At 53.7% G+C, this 24,872-nt stretch overlaps 1 protein-coding gene and 1 long non-coding RNA gene across 4 annotated transcripts; one reads left to right on the forward strand and one right to left on the reverse strand.

Moving 5' to 3' along the window:
* The first annotated feature begins 57 nt into the window (after positions 1–57).
* SPINT2 (serine peptidase inhibitor, Kunitz type 2) lies at positions 58–23,233 on the forward strand. 3 transcript variants are annotated; one of them, XM_008508274.2, is made up of 7 exons: positions 58–753; positions 16,282–16,452; positions 19,133–19,192; positions 20,455–20,508; positions 21,036–21,197; positions 21,512–21,550; positions 22,639–23,233. In XM_008508274.2, the coding sequence occupies exons 1-7, from the start codon at positions 216–218 to the stop codon at positions 22,800–22,802; spliced, it is 1,188 nt and encodes a 395-aa protein (XP_008506496.2). In that variant the 5' UTR covers positions 58–215; the 3' UTR covers positions 22,803–23,233. The 3 variants fall into 3 exon arrangements, with proteins under 3 accessions (XP_008506496.2, XP_070413810.1, XP_070413809.1); XM_070557708.1 differs by lacking the exon at positions 19,133–19,192 and having other exon boundaries at positions 201–753; XM_070557709.1 differs by lacking the exons at positions 19,133–19,192; positions 20,455–20,508 and having other exon boundaries at positions 133–753.
* Positions 14,635–16,384, reverse strand: LOC139073490 (uncharacterized). Its single transcript, XR_011522285.1, has 2 exons — positions 16,213–16,384; positions 14,635–16,097 (listed from the first exon to the last, which is right to left on the reverse strand). It is a non-coding gene; the product is annotated as an uncharacterized lncRNA (long non-coding RNA).
* Positions 23,234–24,872: the final 1,639 nt, after the last annotated feature.

Raw genomic sequence — 24,872 nt, forward strand, 5'->3', positions numbered from 1 at the left:
CCTCCCAGCCCGAGGCCCAGCCCAGAGCGCAGGGACCCGGACGCCGACCACAGGGGCGAGGGCTGCAGGAGCCCCACGCGCATGGGGCGCGCGCCTCCCAGGGCAAGGTTCCCACAGGGGCGGGGCCACTGCAGGCCCCGTCCCTCCCCGCGCCGGGGGCGGGCCCAGGTGCGCCGAGGGAGGGGCGCGGCCGCCCAGGTGCCTGCTCTCTGCGCATGCGCCCTGCCGCCCCGCCCCGCCAGGTGCGTCCCGCCCCTCCGCGGCTGCCACCTGAGGGAGCTGCTTCGAGGCGGCCGCCATTGGCGCCAGCACCCACCGCGCGTGTGGAGGTGTGGCGGGGCCTGCACGGTGGGACAGTCGCCGAGTGTCGCAGGGGGCAAGCGAGGGGCGGACTGACGCATCGCGGGCGGAGAGGCCGCGTGTCCGCACCCCGCCGGTCCGCGACAGGGTCTTCCCGGCGACTTCGACCTGAGCGCCTGCGCGGCACCTCGCAGACCCTCCGGGAGCGCCCGCACAGGAGCACCCGCACGGGAGCACGAGGCGCTCCAGTGCGCGTGCGCGGCAGGGGTCTTCCCGCACCTGCTCGCGAGACCCCAACGGCCCGCGGCTCGAGGCCTCGCCTGCCTGGGCGGCGGGTGGAGCCGGTCATGGCGCCGCTGTGCGGACCCGGGTGGTGCCGGGCGCTGCTCGCGCTGCTGGCCTCGCTGCTAGTCCTCGGGGCTGACGCGGCCGACGGAGAACAGGGCGTCCACGGTGAGGGACGCCAGCTGTGTGGCCCGGGCGGGTCTCCCGGGAGGGTGTGGGGCCGGGGGCCCGGAGGCGGGGCGTTAGGGGCAGGGGCCGAGCGGGGAGGGTCGGCGGGGGTGCCTGAGCCTTGAGACGAGGTTTGGGAGCCCTTGGGAGTGAGAACGGGCGGAGGAGCCCGGGCTGGGAAAGTTTCCTGTGGGTGAGGGCGGGGACTAGGGCTGGTGACCGAGGCGGAACGACAGTGGCCCTTCCTGTGGCAGGAAGGGGTGAGAGGCGGCAGACCATCCTCTTCCTGGCAGCTGAACGTTCCAGGGTCCGGGAAAGCCCAGGGAGGCCAGGCCCGAGGGGGTGGGAGTTGGATTGGGGATCAGGTGACCTGGTGGCAGTTTTAGCCGCGGAGAAACAGCCCCCACCGCCCCCTCTTTGGGTACGGGACCAGAGCTCCCCGAGAAACCTTTTGGGTCAGTTGCAGTAGAGGGCCTCCAAGAAGGAAGGCGTTTCTCAGACCAAAGGAAGGAGAAGGAAAGCAGGTGCTGCAGGGGAGAAACTGCCCCGCTGCAGGGGTGTGGCGCCTTGTGTAAGGAGAGCGTTGGCACTGGGGGGGCTGCGCTGGGGTTGCGTGAACTGGTCCCCAGAGGTTGGTGGGGCATAAGCCGGGTTTAAACCTCTACATTCCAGGGAGGTTTGGCCTGCAAAGTCTTCTTGAACGAGTGGTACAACCTTAAGGGCTTCAGACAAGCACAAGCGGGCTTGGGAAAGAAGTCTCTTGAAAGAAGAATTTATTGATTCAGCAGAAGCGATTGAGGCCCTGCTCTGTGTCAGGGACGGTGCTGGCCCCGGTGATAACAGCTGTGACTCAGACAGGCCGGGTCCCTGCACTTAGAGAGCTTATGTTCTAGTGGGAGAGACAGACATGAGTAAACGTTTACATCAGGAGCGCTCACCGCAGTATTAAATTACTCAGAAGGAAAAGGACAGGGCGAAGTACACAACAGGTAGACGGATGTAAGGCGAGGGGGGGTGCTTCAGCTCAGGTGGTCAGGGGACTTCTCTCTGAGGAGGGTGACCTCGGAGCTCTAACCTGGAGAATGAGGAGGTGGCAGCCACGCACAGACCTCGGGGACGAGTGTCCAGTTAGAGGTAATGGAGTACAAAGGCCTTGAGGCTGGAACAAGCGTGGTGATATTCCAAGGAAAAGACGGAGAGCTGGCATGGCTGGAGCAGGGGTGGGGGTGGGGGTTGGAGGAGGGCGTGAGTTGGATGCCAGGTCGTTTTATAGGCCAGCATTTTGGGTGGAAAGAAAGCAGGATGTGTATGCACCAAGTCATTGTCTGTGGTGACTTTTGAAAACTTCATTTGCCTATGCCCAAGGCAGAGAGGGAAAAATGAGTTAATGGGGATGTCGAGGGCCAGTGGGCAGAGGCCCAGCTCTAGAGGACCAGGAATTAGGCTTGCAGCTGTTGGTCATCCTTGCAGTCGGAACTGGAATTTGTCAGCCCTTCTGGACTCTGTTAGATGAAGTAATTATGTTAGGATGTACCTTCCAGGTACCTAGCCTGGGTCTTCATCAGAACTGACTTTGGGGCTAACATCTGTTGCTTACTCTGAGCTCGGATGTGTTATTTAATCCTTGAGACAACCAGGGGTGGTAGTGAAGTCACAGATCTGGCCTAAGGTCACACAATAGTTGTGACGAAGCCAGGTTGGCCGCAGAGCCCTCTCCCTTCCCAGTGGCCTCCCCAGCTGCTGCAGCCAGCTCGACCTGCTGACCTTTCAGAAGTACTCCTGCCTGGCTGGGTGAACTAATGCCCTCACTTATCTGAAGTTGTTTGTTCAAAAGCTTTCCACAGCTCAATTGGAGGCAGGAGGTAGTTTTGATTTTTTCCCCTTCTCTCTTCTGGTCACTTTGATGCCTAGCCTTCTCAGGAAGGAAGGTCATCTGCAAAGAGTGAGATGTTTCTCTCGCCACTTGCAGTTGCACAGGTCCTGCCAGAGGAGTCGGGGCAGGGGGGAGTGTGTAGTGAATGTGTGTAAGAGGGTGGTTATAATGGCTGAGCAAGGAATTTAATCTGTGTGAAGACATGAGGGGGCTGAGGGGTCGTGGAAAGGTGGTAGGGCTAACGGATTGTTGGATTTTGGAGGAATGATCTAGAAGGAAAGGATATGATGGGCCGTGAGTGATGTGCATGAAACTGAGGTCCTGAAGAGGCTGCAGTTCTTGAGACGAAGTCTAGGCATGACCATGGGAGGGAGGACCTGGGGGAGGACAGGATCACTGGAGGAGAGAAGGTCTAGGAACCAAGAGGCCAGGATGGTCCGAGGATATGGAAAGGTTGATGGTAGGAGCAGCGGCAGTGCTCATGAGCCAGGAGCTACAGTCGTGGAGAAGTGAGGAATAGGCATCTGAGTCAGCAGGGGATGCACCAGGGCTTGGATCCACTCTGATGGAGAGATTTGGAGCTGGGGGCTTTTGAGGGGGTGGAGGGAGGATGGTCTGGAAGCACCGCTGAGGAGCAAGGAGACCTTCCCTCTTGGAAGGGCACAAAAGAAGGCATATCTCGGGGGAGAGCGGGTTCCATTAGAGTAAGAAAGTGACAGGAATGTTCAGAGAAGAGATTGAGGAAATGAGATTCCACTTAAGATGGGTCATCAGGACGAGAAGCCCCAGGAGTTGGGGGACGGGAGCTGGTGACGAAGCAGGATGTACGGGGATGAGGGGTAACTCAGGACTCTGGGGCTTCTTGTGGTGATAGGAGCATCAGGTGGTCTCAGGACTGATGGTGTTGGTGAGGCGCTGGCTGGGAGAGGGCAGGTGGGGGTGGGGGGGCGGCATGGGACACAGTGGACACCTGGAAACTCGGCGAAGAGTGTCCTGATCCAGCTCCTTTGGGGAGCGGGACCACTGGTTTTGCTCCGCGTGTGTCTGGCGTTCAGGGAGAGTTCCAGTCTTCGATGGAAGGCACGCCGATTATAAACCGGCCATTCCCAGGAGGCTTCAAACAGGCTTTAAGTGACTTGTGCAGTTGCCAGAACTGGGAATTTTTTATGGAAAAATCTAGCTTTTGGCTTCATCTGAAAACTGAAGATCTGGTGGCACCAGGCCAGTGTTCCCACCCAGCGGCCCTAAGCTGGTGCTGAGTGCTCCTTGGGAACAGGACATAGACTTCTGTCCCTCAGTCTGTGTTTCTTCACTGGGCCTGCCCACTGTATCTGTAAGCGTTTGGGTTGTGACCCCCCACCTTAAGAATCTGCTCCACTTAGGAGAAGGAGGTGCATCACACACAGCAGTGCTGTGTCCGTAGTCCAGGGCAGAGAGGGTGTGTTTGTGTGGCGCTGCTGTTAGGGAGGGAAAACCCCTTATCAGGTGGCCACAGATGGGCATGATTGTCTCTCTTCCCCAGGTGATAAGTCCTGGTATTTGGAGGGCCCTCAAATCCAGAGTTTTGATCAATACAAGGGCAGATAATGTATGCCTCCACAGAACAGAGCCTCGAAAGTGCCTTTGGGCAGTGGTCGGTTAAGTGTAGTTCCTGCTGCCTTTCTGCCGCCGCGGGCAGCAGAGCTTGTGTTAATGGTTACTTGGCTCACAGTCCTTTGTGGATTGTTCTTGGGAATTTCCACTGGAGACGAGTGTGGCAGCGTTCATTTGAGAGTCTCCACCGCACTTTCAAGTGACCTTCAGTTTCCATTGACCTCTCGGGTTAGTTACAGTTTCCCCAGAGCTTTGACCAGAAGGCTGAACTTTCCAGCCAGTCTCCAGTAAGCATGTTTTTAGTCACGTTCCCTTGTCTTCTCCTCACTCCCTGGATCGTGGGTGGTCAGAGGTCCCTGATAGATAAGCACCCAAGTGCACTGGTGTTGGTGGTCAGCGGGGCTGCTCCAGAGGAGCGGCTGCAGGAGTCCTGTCCCCCTAGAGGAGGCGCTTGTTGTGCTTGCAGCAAGGCCATGGGTCCCAGGACAGTCTGAAACGGCTGCTCATTGACTCAGTGCGTGTTTACTGAGCACCTGCCAAGTGCCAGGCACAGTGTGAGGCCCTGGAAATAGGGCACTGAACAGAACCGGAGAGCCCCACTCCGTGCTGTTGCATTGCACTGGGAGGAGGATGGAACGGCACATAAATGAACAGTGAGTCTGTCTGGTGGTGGGTGCGCTAAAAAGTAAGGTAAGGTGTGGTGTACTGACAGTGGGGCCTTTTGAGGCTCCAGTGGTGACAGCCCCTAAAGAACGGGGGGCGCTTTTTTAGGTGCACTGAGAGAGTGGCCGCTTTCCTCTGGAAACTGCCTTTGCCCTGGCCAGCACTCGAGAGCTCCTCGTGTGGTAGAGAGGGCAGGCTCTCCTCTTTCACGAGTCCCACCAGGCTCGCAGGTTCCCCATCGCAGTCATCTGCACGTGGGCTTGTCTGCAGGTGGTTGGCCAGGCAGCCAAGCCTGTGTGTGCATGGCCTGCGGCCAACAGGGGAGACCAGCTAAGGGTGAGGTAGCCTGTGACGTCACTAACCCCAGGAGGCCTTGGGGGCCCGCTGGTCACATGACTAATGCATCGCTCACCGGTGCCTGGAGGCATTGGAGTAGGGGTTGTGGATGCCTTTGTACGGGCCTGGCCACAGAGGCCTCTGCGCCTGTTGTTTGTGACAAGACCTTTTTGGAAGCTCCCTGTGAAGGAATGCGGGAGCATGGATGCTGAGGCCCAGAGCTTCGGACTTGAGTGACTTTGAGGTGTATCTCCCATCACTTTCACTATTGGAGAGGGTTCTGGAAGTGAGGGTGAGAGTTTCACTGTTTTATACACAAGCATCTGAGGTGGATCTCACTGAGGGGTCCTGGGTCCACGGCTTCAGAAGGCCCTTAACTGGAAGTCCCTGAGTTTATATGTGCTGTTGTGTCCGTGTGTGTCCCAGGGTCTGTCATGTAGAGTCTAGGGCATGTTTGGGGGGGGGGGTGACAAAATATTAGATATTACAATAGTTAGTGACCTTTCAAAGTGCTACTCTACCTAGATAGATATTCAGTATGTCTGTGGTATTGAAATGTGATGGGTGACTAGGAAAAACATGTCTAAAAAGGCTCCTTAGGGCAGTGATAATGAAACAAACGTTAAGAGATGGGCTCTAGGGAGAGGACCCTTGGCTTTCCTCAGAAGAATCTCTGAGAACAGTCCTTGCTTCAGGAAAGGTTAGCCCGGGAGTGCGCACTGGCAGCAGCGTGGGGAGAGGCTCCGCAACGGCTTGCTCCTTCCACGTTACTCGGATGGGCCGCTGTAATTCCAGCTATGGTTGAGGTGAGGGTGGAATTTACAATCCTGCTGGAGTGAGGAATATGAAGTGACAGTGTGTAGGAGCGCTGGTTTGCCTTGTGCTGGTCGTTTATGAAATGTAAACTTTTATTTCTAAATATTTTATATCTAAAATGCCAAGATTTTACATCTAAAACACCAAGATTTTATGAGCTTTATAATTTAAGTTGGATTTGTCATTGTAAATGTTCTTTTCCCATAAATACCTCGGGGTGATTTTAAATTTTCTGAATTGCTTGTCCTAATAATGACAACTTCCAGGCAGCTGAACCTAGAGGAGATGGGTAGCTGGTAGCTGTCTGTGCTGGAAACAGAAGCGCTCAGGTATGTAGAACCGAGCCAGCGAGCCGAAGTAGGTAGATTTTTCCATCACCGTGAAATAAGGCTGATTATAAAATAAACGTCTCCTTTGGAATTTGGTGCGATAGAGTTAAAACAGCCTTGAGTACCTCCTGGTCTTCGTACCTCTTCACTCACACAGAATTTTGAAGATCCTCTGATTCCTTGGGGAAAAGGCACTTAAAGGTCCAGAAGTGCAAGTGGGTGACCAAGGCCTGGCTCTTCTCCCTCTCTCCAGCCCCGCCCTCGGGCTCTGTGTCTGAGCTCAGGCTCGTGATGGTGCAGCGTTGCCGGACTTTGATCTATTGTCCCATGCTGGGTGAAGATTAAAGGAATCCTGTCACTCAGGGCATGGCAAGTGGGGGCACAGCAGACAGACAGAGGTTGAGTTGGTTTGATCGGCTCTGACTCAGAGGTTGTACTTCCGGTTGTCCGTATCCCTGTATCCTGTCAGTCACCACTTTCAGTTGGACTTTCTGCTGAAATGTGTCATCCATCTCTTTCTCTTCATTCCCATTCTCTCTGTGTTTGTCTGGTCTTCGTAAAATGTAATGTCTACTATTTCTTCAAAGCTTTGTGCCAAACATTTGAAGTGCTCGTAGTTGAATTAAAAACTCCTTTAATCTTCACAACACTCTTCTGTGTCCAAGAAACCCTTCTCTCGGAGCCGACGTTAGGACCCGCCTCTGCACAAAGATGGGCCTTTGGGTCAGCTTGGACTCAGTGAGACTTAGAGTGGCCTCAGGATACCTCTCGCCAACGATCTTGGCCTTGCACCTCCCCTGACCTAAAGGGATTTGAGAGGGGAGGCTCTCGTTACTCCAGAGTACTTCGGACCCCACGGGGGTGGGTTTTCCTGCATCCCTCCTCAGTGATATGAACTGGGTGTCCTCCAGTGTAACTCAGTTCTGACACGAACTGCGGAAGTGAGCGCAGGCCCCACAGGTTAACGGCCCAGGCCCGCAAGACTGCCCCTCGCCCTTCAGGTGCCAGTTGAACATCCCAGGTTGTCACCTGTTCTTACCAACCTACCATCAATTGAGGGTTCCCATGACCTCCTCCTGGGGTTCAGTAATTTGCTAGAGTGACTTGCAAAACTCAGGGAAAACATGTTTACTGCTTTATTATAAAGAATACAGGTGAACAGCCAGGTAAAGATTTAGGGCGAGGTCTGGAAGGGTCCCCCAGCACAGGAGCTTCTGTCTTCGTGGAGTTTGGGGTGAGCCACCCTTCTGGCATATGGATGTGTTCACCAACCTAGAAGCTCTCCTAAGCCCTTAGTTAGGGATTTTTATAGAGGCATGATTGATTATTAACTCACCCTCCACCCTTCACCCCTCCCTGGGGGTTGGGGTGGGGCTGGAAGTTTCAGTTCTCTAAACTTGCCTTGGTCTTTCTGACAACCAGCCCCCATCCTGAAGCTGTCTAGGGGCCCCCCAGCCACCAGTCATCTCATTCGCACACAAAAGACAATCTTATCACTCCAGGGATTCCTAGGGTCTTAGAAACTTGTGTCAGGAACCTGGGTCAAAGACGAAATAGAACAAAAGATGCTCCTAGCACTCAGGAAATCACAAGGGTTTTAGGAGCTCTGTGTTAGGGTAGGAACAGCAGTGAGCGGGGGCGGCCAAGACGAGATATCTATTTCTGACTGTGTCACAGATATGGTGGGTCCATAATCAGAGCTTTGCCTTGTCTTCCTAAGTCTCCGAGGAGTCTTTGATTTAGATACTCTAAGACTCTAAAATCTGCATTTTTTAAAATTAACCAGGCCTAAATCCGTGAATATGGGGCTTGCTGAATTAAAAAATTTGGGGGTTTATACATTTTCCAGCTTTATTGAGAGTGTCGTACATGTTTGTTACATGTATTGTGGTTCCTGTGTTACGAATGAGGAAGTAGCTCAGGGAGGTCAGGGAACCGGGCAGTCTGGGATTCCTGCGCGTGGGTGCTTTACCAGACGGCTTCCTACAGCCTCTTCTCCAGTCTGTCCTACACACTTTTGCCGAACGACTTCCTTATGGTGTCACTCCCCTCCCTATACCAGAGCCTTTGGTCGTTCCCTTTGTACGTTGTGAGGCTTACAAACCCTTTGAGTTTAGGGTGTGATTGTAATATTTTACTTTGTGTTCTTCTATCTAAGCAAGACTTGCGGCTCTGACTTAATTGTGAACCCGTGGGGCAGGACCACATCCCCAGTCACTGTCTTCTCTGTAGGATGGCTACTCAGCCAGTTTACCTTGGAGGGTTCCAGTTTACACCCCTGTATGTTCCAGGGTAACTATTAAGAACACCTCCCTTCATTCTGAAAAGTGTCGTGATCCGGAGGATAAATTATATAGCCACCCTGTTTACATATAATAGCTATTCACCAACCCCTGGTTGCTTAGTGCTGCCCAAGATGCTAGGGAATTTAGTACATTCAGTTTTATTTACCATGTAGTTTTAAATTTTTAAGTGTAAAATTTAAGCCAAAAAAGGGATCATAATCCATTATCCAGATAAAACCACTCCTGAGCCTTAAAAAAAAACAAAGCAACACATTCACAAGACTAGAATACTCCAACTGAACTAAAAGATGCGGATGGAAAAGAAAACCTGTGGAAAAGCCTCTCCCTCCTTTAGTCCCTTTCCCTGAAGGTAGATTCATACATGCGTCTAAATTAAAAGTTTAAAAAAGCAATCGTAGAAGCCATTCTTTAGCTTTTTTCCCCTCTTAGTCTTAGACGTTTTTCTGGACCAGCACGCGCTTGCCTGTGTTTACCAGCTCTGAGTGTTCCGCTGTGTGGCCGTCTCACGGGTTACTGACCCAGCACAAACGAGCTGCCTGGTGCTAGACGGCCAGCTCCTGTAGGGCTGGGCACCAGGCCCGTTGTGGATGGACTGATAGTTGCCCCTGTTCTTTGAAACTCTTGAAGTAAATGACTCTTCATTACTTTCTTTGCTTTCGGATACTGAGGGATGAACTATATCTATTTTTTTGTGTAAAATATGGTTTTCAAATGTGAGGGTTATTATAGTAAATAATTTCCCTTTTTAGGCATTATCCTTAGAATTCCAAGTGGCTATAATGAAAAGCATAGAGCTGTTTTTAGTGATGGAAGGATGTGCCACAGCGTTTTTGGCAAAGGATAGACCTGAGGAATGCATGATCAGTGTTGTTGTAAGAAATGTGAACTCTCAGAGTGTATATGATAGCTTCTGACCACGCTTATCAGACTCGCCAAGTCCTGACAAGAGGGTGGAAAATCTGAGCAGGGTGTTTTTATAAACACTGAAGAAGCTTCTGGCAAACTGCAGCTCGGGGCACTGCTGCTTATGGCCTGAGAGCTAAGTATGGTTTCTACATTATTTATTTTTTTTGCTGAGGAGGATTGGCCCTGAGCTAACATCTGTGCCAGTCCTCCTCTATTTTATATGTGGGTCTCCACCACAGCATGGCCACCAGTCTACACTCAGGAACCGAACCCGCCAAAGCCCAGCATGCCGAACTTAACCATTAGGCCACCAGGGCAGCTGTCTGCATTTTTTAATGGTTGAAAAAAATCAAGAGAATATTTCAAGACATGTAAAAATTATGTGAAGTAAAATTTTAGTGTTTATAAATACAGTTTATTGGAATGACAGCCGTGGTCATTCACTTACATATTGTCTAAGGCTGCTGTCATGCTGCAATGACAGATGAACTGTGTGACCCACGAAGCTTGAAATAAAGGCAGTCCTAGCTTGTGTGGCTTTTGATATGCACGAGTTTCAGTTACCACAGTTTCATTAAGTAATTTCAGTGGCCCAACTGCAGGGCTCAAATTTCGATTACCACAGTATATTAACTGAGTACGCGGGAGGACAGGTTTCAGCTCCTGGTGCTCCAGTCACAGGTCCCCGTGTCAACTACGCGGGCTGATGGCTCCCTGCACGCCTGTGGTTCAGTTCATACACAGCAAAGCCTCTCCTTTCCCAGTGATAAACATGGGCGACAGTGTACAAAACTCGTTAATCGGTAGAAGTAACAAGAGGAACAGTGGTAACGCTGAAGGTCAGGCTCCATTCGCGCCTAAGTGGAGTGATAGAAGCAGCAGCTGCCCGCGGGGACAGTGACACACTTCTGTCTGAGAGCCTGGACGTGCAGCCGGGGAGCTCAGTGAGGGCGCCCTTACCCACAGGAATGAGGACAGTGGTTGTGACAAAAAGGATGATGTCCCGGAGGAAGCATCACTGGCAGACACCTCTGCGCGAGGTAAAGCAGCTCCCAGAGCAGTTTGACGACGTGGAGAGGGCAAAGGATAAATGTCGGAAGCGGCTGCAGCCCTGCAGAGAGGGAGCACGGTCCCCCGGGGGAGCTGACGGGGGCCGGCTCCGTGGGTAGGGGTGTGACCGAAGGCCACAGCACTGTCCAAACGGCTCTTGGCGATTTATTTTACGAAGAAATTTAAACACTTTAATTCTCAAGTTTCTAATGTTTTAACTTAGAGTGTACTACACAAATATTTGTTTCACTGTTTTTTTCATTATTCTATACATTTACAACCCACAGTTTTTAATGTTTTGACAAAAAATTTTAGAGGTCATAGACCAGTGGTAATTTTTCCTGTTGTTTTGCATGATTCTACACTCACGTGCAAAGCAAGTCAGTTCTCCTCATGTTTACCATTTGGCCCATCATAAAAAACGTTTCCTGACGTTCGCTCTAGAGAAAACGATGGTGGGAGGAGGAGGAGCAGTTCACAGGAGGCTCCAGGCTGGTGGGGCCATCTGGGGCTTTCTTACTGTGCATGCGGTGGGCATGAAGTCAGCGTTCGTCAGTTCGTAGCACCGTGGGGTGACGTGTGTGCCAAGGAGTAGAACCCTAGGAGAGTTACTTTTGCTTGTTTTAAAAGTAACCTACTCTGAATGGGTATAAAACATGAAGAAAAGCAAACACCAAGTTCATGGTGGTGGTTAATTCGGGGGGGAGAGAAGGTGGGCTTGAAGTGAGGGATGTACAAAGGGTTTCAGTTCTATCGGTAATGTTTAGTCCTTCAAAACGTTAGAATTTGATAAAGCTGAGAAGTGGATACACCAGTGTTATGGTATTTTCTGTTCTTTTCAGGATATTTGAAATCTTTTATTAAAGTAAACTTCTTTCTCAGTGTAGGCACCGATGGCAGTTGCACATTTTTTTATTTTGTTTTGTTTTTGCTGAGGAAGATTTGCCCCAAACTGACATCCATGCCAGTCTTTCTCTATTTTTTAGTGTGCGGGCCACCAGCACAGCATGGCCGCTAACAGAGCGGTGTAGGTCTGCACCGGCAAACCAAACCTGGCCGCCAAAGTGGAGCGTGCTGAACTTAACCACCAGGCTGCGGGGGCCACTGTGCCTTTGTGAAGAATGATTACACACCATCTTCTTCAGCCTGTGAAGTTAAGTTAAATTATAGTGCCTGGGGGCCTGAAGTTCCCCTGACGTCCTTGTTAGAAGGTGACAGCAGATGAGTCCAGTGAAGTTGTCTGAGCCATTGCTGCTTGTCTTGGTCGAAGCTCTGGTGACTTCAAGACCAGAGAAACCTGTTTTCCATGACAAAGACCAGTCTGTTTGGCAATTTTGTAATAGCTGATATTCAAAATGCCTGCCGGGGTTTGTAATTAGGCTGATATTTCAGAGAGTGTGGGATTTTAACCGTTTGTGGGTGCTTTTCCAAAGGAGCATTACTGTTTCTACAAGGCGGAAATGCCATTTTGGCATATTCTGAAGTGAGTGTATCCAAATTTGGTTCCTTTCAGCTTTTCCCTGTTTTTCTTACTCTGCGCTTTGAAAACATATAGAATAGTATTTAATTTTGCACTAGCGTTTATGAGCACACAAATAGGACTTGAGACGTGTTTTTCAGGATTGTTTCCCAGCACTGTTATAAGACTAATGTCATTTCATCATCTCTTAATAATAATAGAATTGTTCATTAAGGAGTAATTTCTTGAAGATGTGTCCAACCACATTCTCCCCAGCCTTGACTGGTTCCTTTGGTATGGGCTGTCCGTGACCCTGTCTTGGTATGGGCTGTTTGTGACCCTGTCAGTTGAGTGTGACTGAAAACAGCGGCCTGGCCTTGCCGATAGAGGCCCTCAGGAATGTTTTGGCTTTTAGGCAACTTGAGTTTCTTGTTTTTCCCACTGCCTGTTACTACAGCGACTTTCTCTTTGTGTCGGACCCGGGCTGAGGGGTCGTTACATTAGTGCTCTCTGCTGAGGCCTGTGTGAGCGCAGATCCCAGCTCTTCTCTTGGTCAGCTTCCCAGCCCCAGGCTCAGGGTCCTCGGGCATGTGCGGGTGGGCCGTGTTCTCCATGGTTCACAGTTTTATTGGGACATTAGGCACAGGGCCCAGAATGTGCCTGCCGTAATGCCTGGGGCAGGCCGTAAATGGGGAGTCAGTTGAGGAATGAATAATGCATGAATAGTGCGCTGCATTTGGGTTCATTTGACTGTAATCTGGATCTACCAAAGTATAGTACTTTAAGTGTTTTTTAGATTTTTTTAAGGAAGATGGTAAGTCATGGAAGCCCCTGTACATGCTGAAGTATTTCTATTTCTGTCTGTCTTTCTGTACAAGCTTTTTGGAAAACAAGGAAAGGAAATGGCCTGCTGCTGTTTGAGGCAGAGGTGAAGAGCCTGTGGCCCGGATTCCCTGAGGGAACACTGTGCCTTTGAAATGACAAGCAGACAGACGCAAGATTCTTTTCCATGAGTTCGTGTCTCTCCCGTCCAGAGAGTAAAACTTTGTATCATTGAGGCTTAAAGGCAATTGAGTTAGTAAACGCATGTGACACGTGACAGAATGAGACCCCTCCAGTCGCCGGGCTTCCGCGTTTATGAAGGACCTTGGCGCTGTGAGGGGTGCTTAGACTTCGCTTTGTTGAACCTAGCTTCGGCCGGTTACTCTGTGACTGAGGGCTGTCTGCATTTTACTCTAATCAAATTTGAGGGAAAAGGAAGTTGCCTTTTTTTCTCTTTTTATTATAGGAATTTTCAAATGGACACAAAGTCATGAAAACAGTTTTATGAACCATCACTCAGCTTCACCAATTGTCAACATTCTGTCTTTCCAGACATACTGTGGTTTTTGTCCAAGTTTTCTCTTAATAAAGAAACATTTCTAAATTCCCCTGGGACAAAAGTAAAGTTGTTCCCCGCTCCCCCCCCCCCCAAGGAAGCTGGAAATGAGGCTGCTTTCTCAAGCTTCCACTGTGAAATCAGTTGTGACAATTGAGAGCAGATGTGAGCATCTGGCTGAGAGAACAGATTAGTAATGAAGGGACTAGCACATCCACCGGAAGGACGTTCCTGTCAGGAAAGGGAGCGTCCCGGAGGCAGACCTGGGCCGCGCTCTACTGACTGGTGAGCTGTCCCCACTTGTCTGCTGTGTGCCTCTGGTCTGCCTGCAAGGTCCCCCCGGAGGGGACGTCCCTGGGAATCCTGCAGTAGACGTCCCTTGTCTGACTCCACACGACCTGCTACACTTGAGCTTGCTCTCTGAAGTGCTGTGCTGGTTACTGTACACATCCAGCCTGCTTGACAGGTACTTTCTTAGTGTCCCCTTGTGCGCCTCATTAGTGAGGATCAGCAGGCCTGTGTCTCGTCGGTGTGAGGGCACCTGGAGTGCGGGTCCCAGCCTGCAGAGATGAGGGCCAGATCCCCGGCAGCACTGACTTCCCCAAGGCACTGCCTTCCATCCCTGGATAAACACACCCTCAGCTTCCACACCTGCTACAGAGTGTGTGTCTGGCACCCTTGCTCATGAAAAGCCCCCGAATTCCCACCCTTTATACTAGGTCACCCTGTCGAATTCTCTGCCGTGGTGTTTAGTCCTTCCTGCCTGGCTGCCGTGACCTTCGCTGGGTCCTCTCTCAGGTTTTTGTTTTAACTGAGATCCAGTTCACCCACTTAGAGTGTGAGTGCCCCCCTCGAGGTGTTGACTGTGGAATTTTTTTTTTTTTTTTTTGAGGAAGACTGGCCCTGAGCTAACATCCATGCCCATCTTCCTCTACTTTATACGTGGGACGCCTACCACAGCATGGCGTGCCAAATGGTGCCATGTCCGCACCCGGGATCCGAACTGGCAAACCCTGGGCCGCTGAAACAGAATGTGCGAACTTAACTGCTGTGCCACCAGGCTGGCCCCGACTGTGGACATTTTTGACCTTTGGCACATCGTCCAAAGTCCCTGCTCCAGGTGCACACCCAGCTGGTTCTGGTTGATGTGTTAGGGACAAAGGATGCCCCGGTTATTTTTTAACTGTTTTATTGAAAAGAATCATTTATATACCATAAAATCACTTGTTTTAAGCATGCAGTCCAGTGATTTTTGGTACATTTACAGAGTTGTACAACCATCCCCACAATCCAATTTTAGAACATTTCCATCATGTCCAAAAGATCCTTGTGCCCATTTTCAGTTGCACCCCACCCCGCGCCCAGCTCCCGGCAACCCCTGATCTACTTCCTGTCTCTGTCGACTTGCCTTTTCTGGACATACTGTATGATTCCATTCATATGAGGTGTCCAGATAAGGTGCTTTGTAACTGGCGGTTTAATCGACGGTTGCTCTCAAATTAACAGAGAATTTCTGATTTAGAATACGCTTTTTCTGCTGTACTGGTCACTTGTATTTATTGCTGTGCGGAAGTTCCCTGGGGTGCGTGTGTTTGTTTCGCACAGTACCGATCTTTTTTGTCCAGAGATTGATGTTTTGTGAAGCGTTTGGTTTCATGCCCATCCCTGTGACGTATTTTGGGAGACCCTAGAGAAGCACAAATCTTGACCCCTGTGCTTTCACAAGTCATCCCCTGGTTGGTGAAGTCAACCTGACAGATGTGAAAACAACTAGAGAGCAGTAAATGGCAGCGTGTGACCAAGTGTAGGGCCCTGGGGTGCTTTTATTTGAGGTGTGCGTGGAGCCCCCTGTGCTGGGCCCACGCAGGCTGGATGCCCTGATGCCAGAGGGCAGAGGTGGGTGATGGCTGGGTGTCAGGAGATGTGGACTCGTGCTGAGGGCCAGGAGGGGCGCTGGGGTGGTACAGGGCAGACGTCGAGGCGTGTGGCCTGGTTACGCCCTCGTTGAGCTGCTGTCAGTCCTTCTGTCCTCCCGGGGAGTCTCGCTTAGTGCGGGTGAGTCTTCCAGCGCTGGCTTCTTGCTCCCTTTTTTAGAAAGCGCGCAGATTTCTAGGCCTTTTGCAGGCAGACGTATCTGGCTAGAATTTTATCCCGTTGCTTTGCGCCCCGTGTTCTGGAGTGGGGCCAGATTTTAGGGCTCCTGGAAGTCCAGGCCGGTCTCGGTGTGCTCAGGTGGGAGCCGCTACGGCGCCGGGCAGAGGGGGACCAGGCTTAGGGAGCTTCTCTCTGCGGCTCCTGTGCTCAGTGAGTGGAAAGTGGCCTGCCCCAGCAGAGGGTGGACGGGGGGTGAAGGAGGGTCCTGGCGAGGGGTGCCGAGAGCTCCAGTCGAAGCACTGCTCCTGCCACACGCCACCAGCTCTGGCCTTTCCAGCTACGCTCCCCTTGGCCCGGGCTGACGGGGTGCACAGCCAGAAAGACCCTGACTGAAGTCTGCGTTTTTGGCTTTGAAGGTCTTACTTTCTATACTGGATGTGTGGATCTTTGATAATGGGGGCCGGACAAGATCAGCATGCAGCTGGAACACAGTTCAGTCGGGTGGGTTGGCATCAGTGGTGTTAGATGACGTGTTTCCCCCCTATACAAGGAAGGAGTCACTCAGTGGGCCTGATGGGGACACTGCAGAGCAGCCCACAGGAGGGCTGTGCTGGAACCTCAGGCTTTGGGGCTCTGAACGCCCGGCCTTCCCTTACCTGTCCACGCGTGTCCCTCGTTGCCGGGATTGCGCTGCCAGACTGACTGGTCTCTGCTTTGTGTTTTAGAGTTTTGCCACGTTTTGAAGGCTGTGGGAAGATGCCGGGCCGCCTTCCCTAGGTGGTGGTACAATGTCACTGACAGATCCTGCCAGCAGTTTGTGTATGGAGGCTGCAACGGGAATAAGAATAATTACCTGACCAAGGAGGAATGTCTGGAGAAGTGTGCCGGCGTCACGGGTGAGACGGTGCTGGGGGGAATTTTATTTCGAGACAGTGTGTTGACTGGGATGTGAATGCCTTTTTGCTCTTCCCTCGTTCTTCATGGCTGAACCTGGGGGATGTTTTAAAAAGCAGAAGAAACAGGCACACGTGCAGGTCGCCCACGGTGGTTTCACAGTGTTACCCTCCCTCGTCTTCCTAGAAAGGGGCGAGTAGGCCGCAGACGGGGGCCCTTCTCTCCGACTTCCTTTCTCCTGCTTCTGAGTGCGTGTCCCACAGCAGACCCGGCATAGGAGGAAGTGGCCTTCCCCTTCTGGAGCAGAGCCCTCCAGGTCCACGCGGACAGGCTGCCCCCCTTTGCTCCCTAGGCATTCGGGTTATTTTTACCTCCAGGACAAATGGCTTGAAGAGCTCACCCAGCCAAGTTATGAGTCAAGTGAAACTAGCACATACTTCCTGGGATCCGTCCTCCCAGCCCTCGCCTGCAAGGGCTTCTGTGGGATCAAGCGGATGTTGACCGAGAGCCTCACCATCTAAACAAAAACCTGAAGGCTCACAGCAGCATGCACTGGCTCTGAACTGAGCTGGGACGACTTCTTGAGGTCTGGTGGCACTGAGACTTGGACCCTCTGGGGCCTGATCTCTCCCTCCCGAGTGTTCAGAGACCCAGGGATTTGGCCAGCCAGACCGTCTGTTAAAGATTTTTACTGGCGATCTCCCTAACATTGTCGTGTGGCTCGTTGCAGCCTTCCTTGCCAGCGTGGCATCTGCGTTAGGACTCTGGATTGTGGTGCTGTGTCGGGAGGTACTGGTGCCCCAGTGCTCGCTGCGCACCGCCAGCCTGTGAGCCCCGGCCTGGAGACAGCCCCGTGCCCGTGTTGGGTTTTCACATCTCCTCACTCACCGGCTGTGATCTCAGCAGTCAGAAATCAGATAGGCTTATTAAAGTGGCCTGTAAAGAGGGGGAAACAACAGTGGCTTTGGCTGCGATGTGAGGTTGAAAACATACGGCCCGAGCACACAAGCCCAACAGTGTGAGCACCTCGAGGAACGTTCTGTGGGTCTTAGTGTGGCCGGTGCCCAGGGGCGCTCAACAAGTGTTTGGATCATACAGGCGAGTCCTGCACCTTTGGGGGGACAACTGACAACCTTACCAGGTGGCAACTAAGGAAAATACCATTTATTATGCTTTTCCATTGACAGCTATGATCCAGTGTCGGGGGAGGAAGTAAGGAGAAATTTTTTTGCATTTTCTGTCCTTTCCCAATCAAGAGTTGCCTGTAGCAAATGTACCTGGTCGTCCTGTTACTCCTTATTTTCTCAGGAAGAAAGTCGAAGTTGTAAGAACACAAGCAGCGGACAGTGTGCATTAAGACAGGGTGTCGCTACAAGGGGCCGTGGGTGATGGTTTTGCTGGGAGAAGGCAGACCGCTGTCTCCCTAGAGGTGGTCCAGCGTCTGGCTGTGCTGTTAAGGGCTCAGAGACCCATTTGTTGGAACGCGAGTCTGGCTCCACTATGTCTCTCTCGAGGCGCCCTCGCCGGAGTCTGTGAGGAGATCTGGCACTGCCAGAGCAGCTAGTCACCGGGGTCTTGCCGGCATATTCTCTCCCAGGCAGGCCAGCTCTGTGGGAAGCCAAATGATAAGAGTGCCAGTTTATGAATTTATAATGAGAGCCAGATCCGCCCCGGGGATCAGACGCTTGGGCCCCGATGCTGCATCCTCGGGCCACGTAGGCAAGCCTCTCGGCCAGACTCCTGCGATGCTTTCTGAGGAGGAGGCAGGCAGGGAGCTGCTTTGGGATGTGGCTGGGCAGTGGCCTCAGGTCAGGCCAGCCCGCGCCCTCCACAGGGGCTGCTGAGACTGGCAGGGAGGCAGGCAGCCAGGCGGGTTCCCTCCCTGGACCCTGCCAACGCTCCCTTTGTTCTTGTTCTTCCTTAACTGGCCGGCCTCTCCACCCCATGCCTTAAGGCTGTGTGTGTGTGGGTGTGTGTGTGAGAGAGAGGGAGACAGGGAGAGAGAGAATATACATAACAAAGTTTACCATTTTAACCATTTTTAAAGGTACCTGTGGCTGAGTGGTCAAGTACGCACACTCTGCTTTGGCGGCTCAGGGTTCGCCAGTTTGGATCCTGGGCGTGGACCTAGCACTGCTCATCAAGCCATGCTGAGGTGGTGTCCCACACAGCAAAACTAGAAGGACCTACAACTAGAATACACAACTATTTACTGGGGCTTTGGGGAGAAAAAAAAAGAGAGAGGAAGATTGGCAACAGATGTTAGCTCAGGGCCAATCTTCCTCAGCAAAAGAAAAAATGGTGCAGTTTAGTGGCATCAGGTGCATTCACACCACTGTGCACCCCCTTAGCTTTTTAACTCATCCAGTCGGTTAATGCAGTTAAACAGGTTATTTGGCCATGGAACCCATTCTGTCTTTTTAAAGTCACTTCACACGTCTTTGCTCTGATTCACAGCGAGTTGATCTTAAAGTTTAACCCCCAAGGGCAATCTTGGTTCCTTATTTCCCAGCTCCGGTAGGCTTGTGGTCCCACATGCGCATCGAAGGGCCCACATAAAGCAGAAATCGGAGTCACTGGGAGAGGCGAAGGCCCCTGACTGCACAGGCCCAAAGCTTGTGTTGTCCCCGGCAGTCTCGCAGGTGCCCTTCCTCACGGCGTTGTTTGTGTGTCCTCTTGTAGAGAACACCACTGATGACTCGGCTGCCAGCGGGACTAGAGTGGAGTCCTCTGTCCCAAGTGGTAGGTTCTTAAGCCCCAGATGGACTGAGGGCCGTCCGAGTGGGTAGCTGGGAGAGGACCTTTGTAATCTGGGATTGTACAGGGGCTCCCACCTCCTGCTTCGCTATGCCCGGGATTGGCACACGGGCTCTGCCTCTTTACGCTGGGAGCTCACCTTGTCCGGCGACACAGGGCCGGGGGACTCTGCAGGGCTTCCTGGCTGGCCTCAGCTGGGGACAGGAGGTTATGGTGGTCACTGCCACTTGTGGCTCAGGCCTCTGCTCCTCTCCTCCTCCTCTGGGCTGCCCCTTGTCTGCTGTGCTGTCTTCACAGCCCCGCCCCGCCCCTCCCTGCCTGTTCTGTCTCCTGTGCTCTCAGGTGTCCTTGCCACTTCCCTCCCTGTGCTGAGCCCTCTGTCCTCTGCCGCCCCCACCTCCATTCCCGCTTCAGTCCCTGATCTCGAGCTTTCTGTTAGCTTGCTTTGTAGTGCTGACAGCAGCTGCCCCATGCCTCCTTTATGCTTAAGGACTCTGCACTGGGAGCCTGGGGTGAGTGGTCCAGACACACTAGCCAGTCCAGCCCACCTTTCCTGAAGTAGGCAGTGGGCTCAGCTGGATGAGATCTGCCCTGGAGGGAGGGATCCCCCCTGCCGCCCCATTTGAGGACGGCCCCCCACTTGGCCAGTGGACACGCGCTGGCTGCAGTCTTGGCTCTGGTCCTCTGGCCCCGACGTTGGTGCTCACATGAGAGAGAGCATTTGTTAGTTCAGTGGTTGGCTGACTCGCAGAGTGCCGAGAGTTAGGCTAGAGTGACTTTCCGGTTATGCTAGGCCGGGAGTCCTGTGACTGTCCTGGCCATTGCTTTGCCTGGGTTCACTGTTTATTCCTGAGCTGTCCTCTCCCAGGTCATCCCGACCCCTGGGGCACTGGCATGATAACTCTGGTTTCCACCTGTTTTGGGAAAAAATTTCTCACTGTGTCAGAGTAAACAGGACTGTCTTCCCCATCACCCCAGGAATTGTGGCTGGAATCCGTTTCCATAGTAACCCCAGTGGTGGCGGCAGGTGGGCCTCCCCATCCAGCATCCGCTCTGCGTGTGCTGTAGAGCCCATTTGGGCTGGGAGGTGACAGAGCGAAGCTGCCCATGGAGGTGGGCTCCACTCCCTCCCTTGCAGGTGCCACAGTGTCCACGCTCCCTCAGTGGTCCCCTTCACACTCAGCCCCAGCCAGGCCTCATGTCCTGTGTCCATCCCAGCCTTCCTGACACGGATGTTTGTGTTTTAGTTCCCAGAAGGCAGGATTCTGATGACCCCTTCAGTGATATTTTCGACTACGAAGGTATAACATTTAAAAAATATTTATATATGGGCAAAGCGTGTTTTCTTTCTTAGTTGGGAACTGAGACACAGTTGATGATTTCCACTAAGGGCGTCCTGACCTTTCCTGGGTGGGAGAACTCCGAGGATGCCCCAGGGCGGCAGGAAGCAGCATGTGCCACAGCATGCCGGGAAGCCCTGCTTTAGAGAGGTGGTGTGGTGGCAGGTGACCACAGCTCTGCCCCAGATTCCCCGAGGACAAAGTAAGGGGCCTGGGACAGATCTTAGAGACCGAGTTAGTGCGCATGAACAGTGGCTGGCATAGAGGAATCAGCATAGCAACCCAGTCTGGCTGTGAAGGTGAAGGTACCTAGGAACGTGGAGGTGGGCGTCAGATGGGCCCCCCGGCTGCGTCTGTGACGCACGGGTCTCTGTAGCAGAGAGGGCTTCTTCGTTGGCTGGCCTCCGCGTGACTGCTCAGGAGTGTTCCGGCTCCATTCCCTTCCCTGGGCCCTGCTGACTGTCCTCCTTGGGCCTTCTCGCTCCCAGAATACTGTACTGCCAAGGCGGTCACGGGGCCTTGCCGTGCGTCCTTCCCGCGCTGGTACTTCAATGCCGAGAAGAACGCCTGTGACAGCTTCGTCTACGGAGGCTGCCGGGGCAATAAGAACAGCTACCTCTCCAAGGAGGAGTGCATGAACCGCTGTTTCCGTGAGTGGGCCAGCCTCCTGTCCGAGCGGCGGTGGGGGCGGTCAGCCCTTCCCCTGTCCACCCCTCCCTAAAACCGAGGCCTGCCACATGCCAGCGTTTGCACTGCAGCCTGCTCTGACTCCTAGTGGGGCACGCTTGGGCTTTGGCCCGGTGTTGGCAGATGTGTCTTAGGACCCCCCCCCCCAGGGTGGCAAGGCCTCAAAGCCCTCAGAAAGAGCCCCTCACGAAGGCCCAGGGCTGTGGGCATCCTCGGGTGGCAGCTCCCAGGGCAGGAGGACTGTGAGCTGACCTCTCAGGGTTGTCTTCTCTTCCAGGCAAGCAGCTGTACCCTGCTCTGCCCCACAGCACTAAAGGTAGGTGGCCTCTGCCCTCCCCCCGCCTCCTTGGCTGGGCTCAGCGGTATTGGCAGGCCTATGTTGTTGTGGATCCCTCACCCTTCACTAGAAACAACTCCCTGGTAGAAAGTCGTGTTTCTGCACGAGAACGGAACACGTGGGGGCCGTTTGTCCCACCGCACAGTGCAGTAGTGGGGGCTGGGCCCAGGCAGGCCCGAGTCTGACTCCAGCTTCGGAGGGAACTCTGCTGCCCTGGGGTGTACAGGGTTGGTCACGGGTGACAGGAAGGAGAGCCCTTGCCATGTGTGAGCGGAGCGTGGCCAGGTCAGTGCTCTTGTCCCCACCAGTCTGGTCTGACAAGGAGGCGGGGCCTGCTCTCCCCTTTGTTTCTGGTTCTGAGCCTGAGTCACTGAGGGCAGTGTTTGCACAAAGGACCTGCCGTGCTGGTTGGGCCTCTTTCCGCCTGCTGCCTTGTTAAGGAACGCAGAGCTGGTCTGCGTGCCTGCTCTGTGTCAGAGGAGCGAAGCTGGAACCTGTTGGCCAGGCCTGGGCAGGAGCAGGCCCGGTCTGCAGGGTTGGGGGTGGGGAGGGAATCGGCCCTGTCTGATTCTGCAGCCAAGCCGGGAAGGGAGCTGGGTGGCGGCCACAGGAGGCCACGTTCCTTAGGAGCCCCACCTAGAAAAAAGCGTCTTAACCGACCTGTGGGACTGCAGTTAACGCCCCCCTGTTATATTACCTGGGCACTGCTCCGGGTACACCCTCGCCTCCCCAGCCACCTGTGGGGCTATGTCCTTCTCTGTGGCTCCCGAGGGTGGGGCACACGCAGGAGCTGGGGCAGGGAATGCAGAGTTGCAGTGGGACCTTTCCTTTGAGAAGGAGCCCAGATAGTCACTGCGCTTGTTGTGCACGTGCCATGGCGCCTTCTTTTTCAGGAACCTGCTGCTCAGGGCTGCAGGGACTCTCCTTGGTGACTTCCCTGGGGCATGGTGTCAGGTGTCCAGACCCACCCAGGTTGGGGGGACACCCCCCTGAGCCCACGTGTCCTTGGTGTGCCCCGGGCGGCCCTCCCTCCCAGTCCGCAGGTTCTGAGCCTCTCTCCTCCGCAGTGGTGCTGGCAGGGCTCTTCCTGATGGTCCTGATCCTCCTGCTGGGAGCCTCGGTGGTCTGCCTGATCAGGGTGGCAGGGAGGAGCCAGGAGCGCACCCTCCGCTCCGTGTGGAGCTCCGGGGACGACAAGGAGCACCTGGTGAAGAACGTCTACGTCCTGTGAGCGCCCCGCCCTCAGGACCCCGAGAGGGCGACAGCAGGATGCGCGTGTGCTTTTAGAATACGGGATTGGTGTCTGTGTGAGTGCCGGGCTTCTGTCCGCTCCTTCTCCGGAGGGTGAGAGGCCTGCTGCCCGCGCCCGGGCCGTCTGCGCTGGAGACCCTCTTCCGGAGGCGCCCTCCACCGCAGGGCGGCCCCCAGGGGCGTTGCCTCCTCAGTTTCTTTCTTCGCTCCAGGTGTAGTTCCTTCGCTTCTGTTGAATCCTGTTGCCTCCTTTCCCATCACAGAAGTGGTATTTTAATAGTTTCCTTTGTTTGTTTGATTTGGGGTTTTTTTTAAGTAAGCAGAAATAAAAGGTTTTTTTATTAGGATTACTGAAAGCGAGAGAGTAAAATATACAAATTCAATAAAAGGGGCCTTCCCTTTCAAAATAAATTTCAGCATGTGCCTCGTTTCTTTATGGAACTGCTCATTTAAACTGTACCGAAATTGTCACAGGGCCCTACATGAGATGTCCCATTCTAGAAACGGACTCCTTAAAAAAATGGCGGCTCTCAGATATTTTTGGCCAACATACCTCTTCCATTACAGCTGAGCGCCCATAAAGTTTCACCAGACAACACTTAGCCTCACCACCTGTGGTGAGCTCGGATATTTTCTGATTCGATGTCCCTTTTTAAAATTCTGGCCACATCCCACTGAATTGACTTTTCTTCTTTTTTTAATGCCCCACTGTGGAGTGTACTCACAGCTTGAAGCGCTGCCTTTGAGGGCACAGGAGGGTTGGGATCAGGATGAAGAAGGGCAACACCGAGACCTTGCTGAGATCGGCGTGGCTGTGCCTAAAAGTCACTTTGGCGTCCACGGTTTTCATCTTTCCCTGCACTTGCGCAGTCTTCCTCAGGTCTCCCACATGCCCTGCATTGAAATGGGGACCAGGCTCAGGCCCCCTTCTGCTGCCTTCCCGGCTCTGGACTCTGTCTTCCAGACACGTAGTGCTAAACACAGAGCAGCTTCTGGGCAACCCCCGGGGTCAGGCAGGTGGCCTGCGGCCTCCGCCTGCCTCAGTCACTCAGGAGGCTGGGCCCTGGCCTGGGAGTGGGCGGGGGTGCCGGGCCAGCCTGTGGGTCCCATGCAGCTGACAGTTCCAGACCTTGGAACAAAAAGACTAAGCTCTCCTAGAAATCCCTTGAGGCCAAAAAGGCCACATTCTACACGTGAGGGGAAGGACTTGAATCCATTAGGGCTTAAAAATCTCTTCCAGAAGCAAGTTGGGCAAATGCCGCGTCCCTTCCCCGGCCCCCCTCGTCCATGGTGGACATTGCTCATGGATTCTGGCATTCTTCCTCCCCAGACTTCCAGGCTGCCCGGCGCTGGTGAGCAGGTGAAACACTTGTCCTGCCCAGACGGCTCGGCTCCCCAGAGCAGGAGGGCCCGTGGCCGGGGAAGGAGGCCTGGGCGCTGCGAAGATTCCCCGCCACTGCTGTCCAGGTGTGCGTGGCGCACCCTCGCCTCCTTCACACCTCCGCTTTCCTCACCGTGAGTCGGGCGAGTGTGAGGGTTCCATGACATCATAGCTGTCAGGTGGCCCGTTGCTAAGTGCTCCGCGAGGGAGCCTCCTTCGAGGGGCTGGTGCCCGCCTCTGCCCACCCGCCTGTCTCCTGTGCTCCTCAGTAGTTGGTGGAGCTCATGGGGTGGAGCAGGGTTTACCCAGGAGACGGCCACGTGCGGAGACCGGACCGCCTTACTGAATGTGGGCCAGCAGGAGGGCGAGTGAGAGCTCTGTTGATTTTTCAAAAGTGCATTCCATCTCTTCATGATGCCAGCAGCCGGGGGATGGCAGGCGCCCTGAAACGCCCACTGTTGGGCAGCCTTTGCCACAAAGAGCCCCTGAAGGCACCCTGCCACCCCATGAGCAGCCCTCAGACCCGCCGAGGCCTCTGGCCCAGCAGAAGGCCTTGCTCCACGAGCTTTCTCCCTCACGCCTCGGTTACGTGAAGGGGAAAGCTGTGTGTTGGGATTTCAAAAGCACCTGCTGGGAATCACTTTAAAACAGCTGCAGTGGGAGGGTGGT

Source organism: Equus przewalskii, chromosome 9 (assembly GCF_037783145.1).
Source record: "Equus przewalskii isolate Varuska chromosome 9, EquPr2, whole genome shotgun sequence".
Classification (NCBI taxonomy): domain Eukaryota; kingdom Metazoa; phylum Chordata; class Mammalia; order Perissodactyla; family Equidae; genus Equus; species Equus przewalskii.

Bases quoted from the DNA above. Each gene is read 5' to 3' on its own strand.
- SPINT2 (XM_008508274.2), top strand. From the start codon at position 216: ATGCGCCCTGCCGCCCCGCCCCGCCAGGTGCGTCCCGCCCCTCCGCGG. The intron at 16,453-19,132 runs GTGAGACGGTGC...GTCCTCTTGTAG, and splicing joins GAAGTGTGCCGGCGTCACGG to AGAACACCACTGATGACTCG. The intron at 20,509-21,035 runs GTATAACATTTA...TCTCGCTCCCAG, and splicing joins TGATATTTTCGACTACGAAG to AATACTGTACTGCCAAGGCG.